Source organism: Pieris rapae, chromosome 19 (assembly GCF_905147795.1).
Source record: "Pieris rapae chromosome 19, ilPieRapa1.1, whole genome shotgun sequence".
NCBI classification, from domain to species: domain Eukaryota; kingdom Metazoa; phylum Arthropoda; class Insecta; order Lepidoptera; family Pieridae; genus Pieris; species Pieris rapae.
Window position 1 is genome coordinate 646058 of NC_059527.1, and position 15440 is coordinate 661497.

The 15440-nt window shown below is 33.4% G+C and overlaps 1 protein-coding gene across 3 annotated transcripts; it reads left to right on the forward strand.

Moving 5' to 3' along the window:
- The first annotated feature begins 599 nt into the window (after positions 1-599).
- On the forward strand, positions 600-14723 carry LOC110997902 (netrin receptor unc-5). 3 transcript variants are annotated; one of them, XM_022266269.2, is made up of 10 exons: positions 600-761; positions 1195-1647; positions 6251-6429; positions 7267-7345; positions 8649-8819; positions 10300-10443; positions 12011-12142; positions 12483-12603; positions 12976-13079; positions 13474-14723. In XM_022266269.2, exons 1-10 carry the CDS (start codon positions 692-694, stop codon positions 13629-13631), a joined length of 1611 nt encoding a protein of 536 aa, XP_022121961.2. In that variant the 5' UTR covers positions 600-691; the 3' UTR covers positions 13632-14723. The 3 variants fall into 3 exon arrangements, with proteins under 3 accessions (XP_022121961.2, XP_022121963.2, XP_022121962.2); XM_022266271.2 differs by having other exon boundaries at positions 12976-13049; XM_022266270.2 differs by having other exon boundaries at positions 10300-10437.
- Positions 14724-15440: the final 717 nt, after the last annotated feature.

Consider the following 15440-nt stretch of genomic DNA (forward strand, 5'->3'; position numbering starts at 1 on the left):
TATAAGCTAAATAATTTAAATATCTTACTTTTCGATGTTAAAAAACTAAATATATGAATAAAATATACAAACCAATCGGACTAAAATATGTTTTTACAAAATTCCTAAAAAACCTCTTTTATTGTACAAAAATATTGTAAATATAGTTCTGTGTATATAGCCAAAAAAACATTAAGATGGTGAACATTCATACATGTGTTATTCATGTGACACAACAAACAATCATAATATTTTTTTCAAAAGGTAATTATAATTTTTATAATTTTTTTTATAGCTACAGCTTTGACTATTTTACAAGTTTTAAAATAATTAGCAACATAATTACTCGGCTGCGTTAATCCGTCTCAATTTAATATCAAGATTATACCTTATTCGCGATAAGCACCCCAAGACGGAAAGAAAATTGATAATTTCCGCTATTAAAGAGAAATCTTACACGCCGACGATAAACCGTTAATTATCTCGAAAAGCTTAATTACAACGCTCAAAAATTTAAGATACACCATACACTGACAGTTATTTGAAAACACATTCATGCTAAGAAGAATGAAGAATGACGAATGAATGAAATTGATAAATAAATTTTAGTACGCCTCGGGCCTTGTTGGCGGGTGGATGTGTCGCTCGGTTTATCATTGTTTTTACGTTACGAAATCTTAGTGAAATGTGATAGTGGTTATAGTTGATAGTGATGTGTCAAAAATATGTGATTAGGATCATTCTTGTGATTAGTGTTTCATATGGAAAAGTTACAAATGGAGGTGAGCATTTCCTGAATAAGGATGAGAAAGTTGATTTCGGATTTTCCCTCGAGATCCAAATAAAGGAGTCTTACTCGAACGTCGGTTGACATTTTTTATTGTGAACGCTAGGTTTTATAACGTAATTACAGTTTCAATGTTTGCTTATTTCGGAAGCTTTGAAAGTTCTATCCAGTACCAGGATTATTAACCAAATATTTCCATATTACTTTGAAAATTGTATCAATTAAACCAGCTTCAAACATGGTACTATATCTAAAACCATTGTGTTGCCCAAATGCATGTCTTAGGTAATTAGTAACTAATACTTACTCCACAATATTTACCTTAATTATATCTGCATATATAAATTTTATACTTTGATAAATATACTTCAAGAGCTCTACCTATGTAAGGCATAATACTTTTTACTTATAAAAGAATATCGTTATAGGTACAGACCAAACGACGGAAAAGGAGACGCGACCGGAGTACATCCATCCAGACGGTCTTATTAACTTCGATCCTTACCTCTCAGACTTTAAGCAAGAAGTTGTTGAGGACGACTATATTCCAATACCAGAAAACGACGAAACCGTTGATGGCTTACCGATCTTTTTACTCGATCCAAAGAACTCATACGTACAACGCACGAAGCCTGCAACCCTGGTTTGCAGGGCTGCGAACGCCTTACAAGTATTCTTTAAATGCAATGATGTGAGAATAGAAAAAACTGTACAATTCGAGCACGTAGACCCTCAGAATGGAGTTAGGGTTGTCGAGGCCGAGTTAAATGTAACGAGAAATGAAATAGATGAATATTATGGTGGCAAGTACAGTTGTGATTGTTACGCGTGGAATAGCAAGGGCAGGATCCGAAGTCAGGCTGTTTTCATTGAATATGCTTGTGAGTATTTAGAATTGTTTATTAAAGTCCTTATTCGTCCCTGTCTGTCAAGTTGTCCTTACCCCACACTGAAAAGACAGATGAGTACTGGTAATAGTGTATTGGCAACTAATTATTACTTTGTATGCCCCGTTTTGTAGAATGGTAGATAAATGAGAACACAGTTTAATAATACTTGAAGTATTACTTGAAGGTTATTATTAGTGTTAAATAAGTATCTATTGGTAGACGACTCAAGAAAATGGATTCTTTTCTAGAAAGACTGGAGAACATTGTAGCAGCTGCAGCTGAGTTTCATCATCGGACGTCGAGGCAGAAAATTCCATCCGTATCACCTCGACGTCCGTCGTTTCACAACTGAGCGTTTTTGAAGGCACTTTTTGCCGCGCACCTCTTCTATGTGGAACCAGCTGCCCGCTGAAGTATTTCCAAAAAAAATCGAAAGAGCATTTCGAATTTCCATGATCACGCGGTATCACTTAACATCATACGAGCCTACTGCCCGTTTGCCCCTTGTTCTATAAAAAAATTGTTTTGACTTAAGCACAGAACACTTTTTCGAGTTAAATAATTTAACTATGTAAAATGTTTGCCGAAAAGACATTTAACACTCATACGTAAAAAGTTAAAAGGTATGTTACTTTATACTTCGTAAAAACATTGGTTACTTGATTGGGTATTATATTTTTAGGGTCACGCCGTTATTAAGACATTTATAAGTAGACTCTGAGACAGGCTGTTACTATGACTCTCAACTAAACCTTAATTGTTACTTATTAGCGTAGTTAAATCGTTTATTAGATTCTTAGTTCTTATAATTTATTTATTTTTTATTTTATTATATAAATATTAATTTATTGTTGATGTTGAACCGATACTTTATTGACATTTGACGATTTTTACGTTACATTAGTAAGAGGCTTCGTTTAAATCCTGTAATGCGTAATATGTAATTCAGTCTTAACCTAAACAGCCAACAAAGCGGCATTTATGTCATCTCATGTCGAATACTACGAGTATTTATTATGTAATTGTGGAAAATTATATTTTGGTATGAATAGGAATGGCTGGAAAAGGTCCCAAAATGAGATTGCTTTTAAGTTTTTGATATTCATTTGCTACTTAATCAATAAATACATATTTAATTAAAATTACGCTTCGATGAAAATAAACAAATTTGTTCTCGTTAAAATTGTGAAATTTAGAGTACCCAGTAAACATGTCACTGAAATCTATTAAATAATGTCTATTATACAATAAAAAGTATAAAATATAATTAAATCTTTCCCATTATATATTATGTCGGACCAATGGCGCTGTTACCGGCTGCCATTATTTACGAGTATAATAAAATAACATCAAATAAACAATATAACTGTTTTGAACTAATTGTACTATAATTATATTAAATTATAATAAAAATGGTAGCGGATACTTAATTTGCAATTGCTCCGACCTATACATACTTTAATTATTATAATGAAAGGCTTTATTTAGAAAGTTTTACACTTAAACACATTTATTCTATCATCTCATTCTTTTGAGTCATCTACTCTCTGTCATGTACCCCCTGCTGGTTCCTTTATTTGGTCTATCCACCTTTGTCTTATGTTATAAATACAATATACACTCATTAACATGCACTGGACATACAAACTATGCATAGTTGAAATATACTTGTTAAAAATATATTAAATTGTATGCTAAAGCTACTTATCTTATTTTTACTACTGATAATCTATCTAATCAAATATCTTATCTATCTATCTTTTTTCTCTAAGCATTGCCAAAGTTAAGGTATAAGTAGCTCTCATAATTGAGTGCCGCATCAAAAGCTATTGTGTCTCGAGTTTCAAATTTTAAAAGATTGCTATCTTTAACACGCATTGTGAGTGCAGCTGGTTGGATTAAGTTACATTTATCCAGTCGTCAATCAGAATTCAATTAAAAATTATATATGTATAAAACGGTAGCACATAAGTGATGTCAAAAATCATTATTTAAAAACTTTTATTTTATGAGACGATTATGTCAAATCTTAAGTTTATTGGTGACCAATTTGAACGTCTTAGTAACTGTCAAATACTTATTGTACCTACAATATTTATTTATTTACATATTTATAAAAACAGGCGACCCTAAATGGACAAGAGTGCACCATAAATAAATAAAACTTACAGACGAAAAACCAAAACGAAATTAATTAGAAAAAAAAACAAAATTACGTAATAAAAAATAAATTAAAGGCACTAACAAATAATAGAACTTTTGACAGCTCACTTAACAACGGACAATGAAAAAGTTCCATTAAACTCAAAAAAACTAAACTATCTCAACTGCTAAATAAAGTCTTCCGCTTCTTCAAAGTATGTATTTTCTCACATCCTCTTTGTTAAGGTGGAAAATGTCTACATCTTCATAACTTGTGTATATTATTATAATACTTATATACTTAACAACATTTTTAACGATTTGTTTTATTATAAGTTTCACACGATGTAGTTGTTTCTTATTGTAGAGTTGTGTAGATAAATAAAGAAATATAAAAAATCTGTGGTTCTACAACCTTTTTAAATCTGGGTCTCAGATTTCCACATCTGTTTCTATCAAAGTTAAATGCGCACATAGAAAGAAAGTCCATTCGTGCACAGCCGGGTTTGGAACCTACGACCTATGGGATAACAGTCGCAGTTGTTACACGCTGAAGCCACTAATACCAATAATATACTACGATTTAATTGATTTGTAAATTTATACTCGACTGTTCCCTCTTAAACTCGCATTTAAAGATAGAACCCTCGGTCTTAAGAAAAGTTGCCAGACCAGTTCGAGCCCTTAAATAATTCATTGTAAGGGGGCGTTATTTCTAGACAATGCCTTAATTGTCTCCACTTTTTGCTTTATATGGGAATATTCTCGTCTATGTACACATTTAATGCGCATGTTATGTTTAAAATTTACATGATATTCTATTACTTTTATGCTAGTGAGACGCTCTCGATTCACACTGGGTGATAGATTAAAAATGGAATAATTTGTATTTATTTTAGTTTTTGATATTATTTAAAGTTAGGTAAATAAAGGTAGATATAAAAATTGATAAATAGAAAATTAATTCAAATTAAAAAATGTTGGTCCCTCTGATAATGTACCTTGACAGTCGCCTCAGTAATGCGATATTTATTCGTTGAGCAAAGAGCATTAGGCTAGCAGGTGGCACCGGTACTATCTACCAGGCGCTAACTTAAATCTTTAAGCAAATAAATGCATTATTACTGCCAAAAATTAACCCAGAAAGACAATCATTGCAATTAATTATAAAAATACATACCAACATATGTAACTAATAATCACAATCCCTGGAAACTAATTGGTAATAAAAAATGATTCTTCAACAGATTATACTTTGTTAAAATATACGTACAATGTTCTCTCCCTCCAGATGGAGTTAACGTATACCGGCATATATAGGATTATACACGTATGTTGTATTGTGTGCCAGCTAATGGAGGTCTGGACTGCTCAGTACTTGATAAGTGCCCTAAATGCAGTCCTTTTATCGAAAAGTCGTTAAAACTTGGGGTAACGGCGACTGGTTCAACAAGTTTTGTGATGACACGATAATATTATAATGTATCAACATCAGAGTCATGCTGAGAGTTGTATTTTATGTTTAACAATACATTTTTTTTGAGGATAGAGTATTTACTACCGCCACTAGTAATTTTGTTATTTTTTTAAAATTTCTTCTTTAAAAAAAGATATCCTTGAAACAATGCCATGCCACTAACCGATTTCAAAACATTTCATACAAATACACAATCGACACGAATTCTCTTTTTCATATTATTGTTAAGTCCCTTCTTAAGTCTTTTCGATTTAATACTTATTTGGTAAGCTGTGAGGTTTTCTAAATAAATAATTGTTACACTGTAGATTACATTTTTTCGAATCTAATGTATATAGAACAGAAAACTGGTGATATTAAGGTGATGATACTTTTCCTCTTTTAATTGCATCCATTTTTATTATTTGTTTTACTTTAAATAAATAATATTATTTGGTATGCATTACGCTGTAGTTATTTCAACAATTATGTGTGTTAGTTAACCACAAATCTTCAATATTTCTTAGGGTATTCTTCTTCAATAGGTCTTTCAATATTTCTAATCATGTATTATGACTAGGTATAGCTTTAAATTCGAAATTTAAACAGTAAAAGACTAAAACAAAACACGCCGATAATTGCAAGCAGTTTTAAAATTTTTCGGCAGTTAAGACGCCCACCCTTGGGGTTGAATGGAACGGAACCATTAAATGAAGGAAACATGATTTCCGCTCGTTAAGTCGAGCACTTTGTGTGATGAATGTTCACTGTCGATGACGTGGCTTTGGGATGGTCTGATGATGCTTTATCGATAAAAGGGTTGGGTCTCTATCGTCTCAAAGCGTTTCTTCTAGAGTTTGCAGTTGCAGAGTTGCAACACGAATTTTGTACCTTTAAAATAACCAGACGTAAATAGTTTAAAAAGCCATTTACAAACACAATTAACTCTTAGGATTATGTATAAGATTTGTTTAATATAAACAATATTGTCGCCAGATATTAAGAAGCAGTTCGTCCAATACCCCCAATCCGTCACTGTGGAGGCTGGAAAACAGGCCACCTTCCGCTGCAGCCCACCGCCCGCTGCACCACCAGCTACCATCAAATGGTTGAGGAACGGCGTTCCGGTGGACGCCACTGATGAGATGTTGGTTCTTCCGAAAGTTAAATTACAGGTAGGTTTCCTAGTAATCAAAAGGTACACTTTTTGTTTTATATAACAGGGGCAAGGTAGGAGGTTCATCTGATGTTGATGTTAAGAGAGACCCATAGCCCATGGACAGTTACATTGGCAGCAGGCAAACAAGTGGCCGGGATTTTTTGTACGCTCTCTTGAAGGGCCCTTAGTTGAATTTGTATACTTAATTTGACAGGTGGTTTCATGCTGAGTGGCAAAACCGCTCTCTTCGTAAAGTCTTCCGGTGGAATTTAATATTCTATCTCGGAGTCCGACGATGATTCAGCTGCAGCTGGTATTAACCCGAACAACATGTAAACACTCTCAGTGGTAAATGCGGTAGTTGATGCTGGAAGATCTCACATCTCTACGCCAACGATTCGAATCGCTCTTCGTTGGCATTATAAGACTAACTGTTTAACGTTTATAAAAAACAGTTTAATCAGTTTAAAAAGTACTTAATATAAATAAAATAAAGAAAAAATAAAAATTGTTTATTTCGGAAAACAAGGTTCCATAAGTATATTAATTGCAACTTAATCACTGAAGTCTAAGTGGTAGTAGGTTTACATTATATTCATAACCGGATTCCCCATGAAATGGCGGAATAGTGATTGTGGTATGGGCAATCGACTCGGTCCGTGATCATACGGAGGATGCTGATACCGCTAATATATCTTTAACTCAATTTTTTATGAAATTTCTAAAACAATATGTTTTTGACGATACGATATAAACTTGCTTCGTTGGACGTTGACATAAAGCAATATAAAGTATGTCTTTTTATCATAATCATAAAATATATTTTCACACTCAAAATGATTCTTTTTTATAGGACATGGCTAACTACACGTGTATAGCAGAGAACATCGCTGGTAGAAGAGAGTCAGACACGGCTGTCTTGTCCGTTTATGGTAAGTACTTACTAGTGTGTTCCTATCAATAGGATCTCTAACAGCTGCGCTAAGGGATGCTATAGACCAGCAACGTGGGTCCCACTCCCCAGGGCAAAGGTTTATTAAATTTATTTCCGTTTTTCATTATGTGTTTTGAAATTTATTGTTTTATATGTGGTCGTCATTTGAAGGGTATAATTATTCATAAAAACATCTTACCTCAATCAAGAATAAGTAAATTAGTTATATAACATAATAAAAACTAAAGTTATATATTAAAAAAAAGATAATGAAAATATAAACAAGATAAAATAAGCATACATTAAAAATACCAAACCTTCTTGTTAAAAATGAAAAGAATTATCAGCAAAACAGTATATTAGGTTCGAGTGATTTGGGCAGCAAATTTATTTTAAAATATTTTCTGCTGTAAGATTGAGTTGCCGGCGGTTTTATAGCTTAATAAGTAAAATTCTTAATTTCAAATAAAGTTTTGCATTATACAAAGTTTTTCAGGATATCGATGACAGGTCATCAACGTTTGTGCTGTAATCCTTCTGTTCTTTCTATAACTATTTAGTAGCAAGAATTGTAGTGTCTGTTTTGTCTGTACAAGTTTTCACAATAACACCGATGGTCTATAGGCCATTGTCTGACGTCTTTTGTCACAATGTTTTTGCAATGCTTGGATCGTTTTTAATAAGCAAAGCATTGTTTGATGTTATAGATTCTATGAAATATCCAGATTATCTGTTAGACCTTTTATTGTTGACTTAAAAGCTTCTCAAGTATACTGAGCTAGCTGAATTTAAAATTCGCTTGGCACTACAACCTTTTTAGGACTGGACCTCAGATTTCATGTTGTTTCTTCTTTGTAAATCTAAGTAGATCAGCCTCCTGTGCCACACACGGTCGAGTTTTTGGGTCTAAGGCAAGCAATTTTACCTTCACTGTTGGAGCGAATATTAAATTAGCATAGAATGAAAGCCCATTGGTGCACAGCCGAGGATTGGACCTACGACATCAGGGATGAGAGACGAACGCTAAACCCACTGGGCCAATGCCGCCCTGCAATCATTATTACTACTAAAATTAACAAATACATTTCATTTTTATCATATCTATACCTACCCACATTTTGGAAACAGGCGTCTAATTGAAACTAGGTATATAGGTTGACAACAATGTATTGAATGTTTATCTGTTTTTAAAAAAAAATGCGACATCGAGTGAGGCGAAACGGTTTAAGTTACCTAAAATTCATGAATGTGCTATTGCAGCGTAGACTTTCTCTATAGATAAAGTAAGAAACATTTTGTAGTGAACGGAGGCTGGTCAGAGTGGTCACCTTGGGTCCCGTGTCGATGCGGATCCCAGAGCAGTGGAAGACGAAGAACGAGGACGTGCTCTGAACCTGCCCCGGTTAATGGGGGAGCGCCCTGTAGGGGACAGTCCTCGCAGAGTGATGACGACTGTCTGAAGTGCCAGAATGGTAAGTAATTTGAATTTGGAATAACAGGATTCACTTGTTTAAAAATGTAGTTCAAATGATACCTCTCACAATTCTGGAATAAATTACATTTGTTTTTTATTAAAAATAAGAAACAAATATATTATAATAGCTTGATAAAATTGATCCAATCATAACTATTGTGGAATATGCTTAAAAGAATAATAATAATAATAATAATTTATTTATTTTTCTCCCTTAAACATTAAACAATAATAATTCTTAATATAGTAACAGTATTGGGAGACTGGTTTCCAAACTAGGTAAGAACCTGTAATATGGATAACCAGGCTTCCATTCCATAGCATATACATAACAAAAAGGTAGTTTGTAAGGGATTGTGTATGTGAGTGTGTGTGATAGTGGGGAAGGGTACGCATGCGTGTGTTAGTTAGTGAGTGTTAAAGGGTGTTTGACATGACAAGAACATATTACGTGAAAATTATTATTTTATTACTTCTAGTAGAATTTCAGTTTCATCATAGCTCAAAGTACTTAAAAATTTATGAATTGTTTTCTTTACACATTTTTTTGTTTTAGCATATATATTCAGAGTTTTGTTGAGTTTGTTATATAAGTAACAGCCAAGAAAAGAGAACGATCGTTGAGAAAAATTAGAAAAAGATGGGGTTGTACAAACGTTATATTTGCGACGTTTGTCCAATATAGCGGTATCAAAGAATAAGAGCGAATGTTGTTTCAGAATAGTGTATAAGATAAAAAGTTGACGAACTGTAAGTACAGAACAGGTTTTATAAAGTTCATCAGTAGGGAATCGGAAGGGGAGAGACAATGAGGTTTTAAGAACTGCACGTTGGGCTCGCTCAAGTTTCAGGAGAGAGGTTTTATAGGTGCCTCCCCAGACCCAGACACAGTGAATTAGCAGGGATTGACAAAGCGACTCGTACACCATTCTAATTGTAGTAGTGTCAGCAACCCCACGCAGGCTCCTGAATACATACATTAGCTTACGCAAGCGTCCCGAAAGCAATTCAATGTGACCATTATAGCTAAGATTATGGTCTATAAGTACGCCGAGGTACATTAGTGTACTAACGTTTTGCAGCCGTGGGCAGTCGCACGAACCATTCGAGCGTTGCAGAACTATTAAGAATATCCATAGCGCTAAATCACCAGAATGAACAGACCCCACATACACACCTTCACGCACATACTCTGACTTTCACACCATCACAATTACAGCCGATTAGGTAATACATATTTTATCATTGTTAATAGATTAAACAGTATTCTGTTCTTGATTCGAACCTTTTTATTAAAATGTACTCCATCTTTGTTTACATCTTTAGTATTTTGTTATATATAATTTATGTTAGCTGAAGGATTACGAAATAAAAATACTGATAAAGACACAAAAAAGTATTTATAAGAGCCATGGATTTGGTAGTAACGCTAATTCTAGATTAGAAATAACCTAGAAACTCTGAACAATGTTATCTAGGTTCCTGGTATCCCTGGAGTGCATGGTCTACATGCAGTGAGGACTGCGTCAGAGTCAGACGTCGGCAATGTTCAGGGTCTTGTTTAACTGGCTCCACAATGCAACACGCCGCATGTGTTGACGGCCTGTGTTCTTCTGGTATGCGTGAGTATTCTTTTTTTATCCTTGGTATGTTAGTGGGCAAAATTCCTTGTTAACTTCATCTTGCTTTCCACCGTTCTACCGATATCAAAAAGAGCGCTTTCAGATGGAAATAGGTTTTAAGTTTTGATTCAAAACTAGCTAACTTCTCCTTGGGTTTCTCAGTTTACAATCTCTTGTAGATTTTCCTAAGTATGCCAGATGAACCTCACTAAAACCTGGAATTTCTGATGCTACGGCATCACACGTCGATCTACACGATTGTATATCGGGAATATATTCTTCTACTTTCCTCAGTAATCTATTTATTTTGCCATCAAGGCCACACAACAAATAACTGAAAAGAAGAAAGAAACAATTTATAATCATTGTGTGGCTTCGATAATAGTGGAAAGCACAAACATAATGCTTATAACATAATAATGCCAATATTTAATAAGTTTTCAAAGGTAAAATATCTCTAAAGGATTAAAAGAGATAACAGAATCTTGATCTCTTATATATCTCGATAGCTTCTATCGCTTCTATCTTCTCTTTCTTGTATCACAAATTATCTCTATATATTAAATCGTAATATAAAAGAACGCGATTAGATAACATACTCATAACGAGGAGGTTTTTCAAGATATATTTCTGTATTTTGAAATTTATAATGCTTTGTCCAAGTCCATTTGCTTGAATTGTGTTAAAAAAATTCAAGTACAATAGTCCTACAACGCGATTTTCTAAAACACGGTAGATCGGGCTGGAATAAAATCGTTAAATCAATTCACATAAGTGAATACGAATTATACGCATTCTTCTTGTATGGGAAAATAATGAATCGTCAATTAAAGAATCTCTCTGTATACTTCTCAGAATAATAACCAATTAGCGTTGCTGCAAAAAGTGTCTATTAACGCTGTTTTAATTAAAATACAGATCTTGGTTTCTTTATAAGAATGCAATGTGCTTTTTGAGTATAATTTTCTAGACATTGTGAATTTAATTGTACTTTCAGAGTTTTAACCTTTTATAGATTTAATGATATACAATATAAAATATAATATATTTGTAAATAAAATATTGAAAACATTTTTTTTGTTTACGCAAGTATTGCAGACTGAAAACTTAGTTCAATATTTTTAAAGCTTTGGTCAAGTTGACAGTTAACAGTTTTATGATTAGAGCCTACTCAAATGTTGCCATATAAACGACATAAATCAAAGTCAAATCATTTAATTCATAGGCTTATTTTAAATACATTACAAGTTAAAAATATTAAAATTGCATAGCGTTCCAAAAGGCAGTTTCATATAGAAAATAATGATCAAGCCACTCCATACTCTTTTAAAATAGCACATCTCTAGCAGAATGACCAGCAATACTGAGCCAGGCAACAAGCAAAACGCTCACACAGAACGCTTAAAATGTACCATATTCCTATTATCCATACTTATAATTTGTGTGTTTCTGTGTGTGTGTTTCGTTAGTAATAACTGTTATGTTTTATGTTAAGCCCATGCACACTATCTGTTATCAGTTATCATTCTCTATTTTTCGCATGCTTGACATAGAAAAAACCTTTCAGATTTATACAAAAACAATTTGACAATGTACGTGGGTATCGGAATCACAATAGCCATGTTATGTGCTGGAGGTGTCATTTTGTATGTCTGGTGCAAGTACAGGGCTCGACCTGGGTATACTGCTGCAAGAGCTGGTGAGTTATATACAGTACAATATTTTTTTTTCTAGAACTCATAATTGAATGCGTTATAATCTGTAATTTATTACTAATACGTATATACTTAACCGAGTGTCCATATAAAAAAAAGAGACACAAAAATATATTTTTATTTCTCTCTCTGTGTGGGCACGGTTATCGTCAAAATCAGTATTTTAGTGCAACATTAAGACTTTGTTAATAGAGCTGAGACTTTACTAATTTATACAATTAATTATTTCCCAACCCAATAATATCAATAAAACCATATACGAATTAATTAATTGATTAAAAAGGTTTTGCAATCGATTATATGGGCTATAATAATTTAACTTAGGACTACCCAAAACCTACTCCCGGGATAAGAGCAGTACCGGACCGGACTTAACAAGAACGTGTAACGAGTACTGGATGCAACGACCCGATAACCAGTATGACATGCCACAGATGAGGGACAGGTTCGTCTTAGAATATAGGTCTTTTATGTTATGACTTTGAACTATCGTTTTTTTGAAACGAAACTTCTTTAGGCGCATAAGGGTAAAATTTTACGGAACGTCATTGTTTTCAATCTGAGATAGTGGATTAATATGGGGTTCGGGCGTAAGTTGTATCGGTTAGGTAATACCTTTACACAGTTCCACAAATATCAGAAGCTGCCTTTGAAAGCGCTGTGTTGTGGAAGACCAGAGGACGATACGGATGGAATAAATGTAATCGTTAGATTTATACTAAGTTTTAATTTTCCAACAATGTTTTTTCCCCTAGTTACAGTACACAACTAGGGTGTACACAAACACGTCATGATATTAAAACATGTTTTTCCATAGTTACTCGTCGCCGTTCGGCAACCGCACTCACCACTCGAGTAACCACTACGAGATGAAGCCCTACAGCCCCTCAGGTGACTCCGCGTCCAGTTGTTATACCAACTGTAAGATATTTAAATATATATTCAATCAAAATATTTAAACTTTCTTACATTTGTTTCGTGTTTTATACTGAACTGAACTGAGGTTAAATGATTACAAAATTTAATGTAAATATGAACATCAAATAGTAGTTAGGACTGTTTCGTCTCGTTCTTAAAAAACTGTAACAAAGTCAAATCATTTATTCATTAAGGTAACGCAATGGACACTTTTATATTTGCTACCAGTTCTCAAATCAATGGCGTAGAACGGACGAGAAGAACTGGCAATGAACTGTCCACCACTTTTAAACAAAGACGACAGTGCCAAAAGATAATTTTTTGATGATGAAAAGATGATTTCACGTAAATATATTTTTTTATATAGGAACATTCTTTATATTCAATATGTTTATAGCTCGAACAATGACGTCACGATCCAGCGAGTGTTCGTCACAACTGGCGGAATTGGTGACGTCATCGCCCTCGCTGTCAAAGGTCGATGTAGCTGTCACCCTACCGCCTCACACCATGGAGAGTTATAGAGACAAAATATGTTTAACCATAGTAAAATAGATTCATATATAAATGTGAACGCGTCTATTTTTATTTTACGTCCAACTATTAACTACTTACTACTATGTATTACTAACGCCTTAGAAATTTTATTTTTGTATTTATGCTAAATTGCCATATTTTTTTTAAAACTACTTGCGAACCTTCTAACATTGTGAGTGACCATGGGCGGCGGTATCGCTTAACAAGAGGCGACCCTTATATGTGCCTCCTTTGTTTAAAACAGAAATAAAACTTTTGTGCCACAATTGTCTATCATAACATGGACTAAAGTAACAAACGTCTTACTTAGACTCTGAATCTTAGCCTTTGAAACGATTTATTTGCTAATGTATTAGAAAACAAGTTATGTAGCATTGTAAATCAGAATGACGTTTGTTCCTCAAAAATAACAGTTCCATTTAAAAATCATAGATTTATATAGGTATTTATCAGGTAACTAGCATTTTAATTGTTTTTCATTTTATATTTGTATAAATAAAATAATTAGGGATTTCTGTATCTAAATCTTGGTTATATCAGGCTTAACACAGTGATACCTCGATATACGAGTGTTTTGAGATTCGACTAGCGAGCGATATTTTGCTCTGAGATGCATCGCCGTAGATGAATACTACTTCAACACCTTTCTCCCTTCTGTCGTTTTGTTCCTAAACAATATAGTATTGTAACCATGGGCCAGAAGAAGACGATATCTATTGCATAAAACGTGAAATTATTTTCTTTTTATTTTGTGGAGAACCGAGAAGGCATGAGTCAACTTTCCAATGTAAGCTTTCTTTTTAATTTTTGTATAAATTTTTGGTGTCTTAAAATGATGTTTAAATTAATTTATTGTTAATCTTAATTAGGGTTTTGTTAATTTAATCTTAGTTTACATGTACAACGAAAGCTTATTAAATCACTGCCTAAATAAATGCATTTTTTTAAAGACTGAATATCGAGCTAATGCAAATGTCTGACGCTCTCCGCATAAACGTTAAGACTAGCTTTTGTCAGTTAAAAATTGTAGTGGAGAGCTTAATATACAAAATGTTTCTAGTAGTGTTTGTAAATAATTGTATAACTGTGATATTTTGTATAAAATAAATGTGTACAAATTAAAGTTGATTGTTTATTTTTTTTTATTTACATAAGTACCTTCCCAATACCTTCCATTTGATTCGTTGACCCTGCTTTGTCCTATGGTGTTGCTAAGACATGTTGGTTCCCTCAGCATCTTCTAAGGCTGTTGTCATGTGGACGTTGAGCAAGGATGCACATTCCATCTTCTCCATATCGACGCCTTTAAAACCAGCCTGTAGAGAAGTGAAGTGCGTACCATTCCCTTAAAGGTCGGCAACACACCTGCTAGCCCCACGTGTTTTCCTCCTGTCCCATAAAAAAATAGTAAACTAATATTTCTGGTCTCAGGCTAACAGCGTTATAGCTAAAACTACTAAACCGTTTTTCATATATCTTGAAGGAAGTAAAAGTTAAATGCATAATTGTTCTCCTAATTTGTATATATATTAATTCTGAGGAATTATTAAATAAATGAAACTGACCAGTCAATTTTTTAAAGAAAAATATTTTCGTACATAATTATTAACAAAAACTACGAAAACGATGCCAAATTTATGAGTATAAGCCAGACATACGAATATGTTTACAAAACCTCAATTTTAATATACACAATAATTAACCAATTGATTCATCTAAATCTATGCCTTAAACAATAATCATAGACATATCATTTATTACAAACAAAAACAGGTGTTGGGTTTAGGTGTACCCGGGAAATGGCGCCAGGTAGATGTTACCAGTGGC

What these genes read in the sequence shown, in the direction of transcription:
- LOC110997902 (XM_022266269.2), top strand. Translation starts at nt 692, where the DNA reads ATGTGTCAAAAATATGTGATTAGGATCATTCTTGTGATTAGTGTTTCA. An exon ending in TGTTTTCATTGAATATGCTT is followed by an intron (nt 1,648 to 6,250) that starts GTGAGTATTTAG and finishes TATTGTCGCCAG; the next exon opens with ATATTAAGAAGCAGTTCGTC. An exon ending in GGCTGTCTTGTCCGTTTATG is followed by an intron (nt 7,346 to 8,648) that starts GTAAGTACTTAC and finishes AACATTTTGTAG; the next exon opens with TGAACGGAGGCTGGTCAGAG.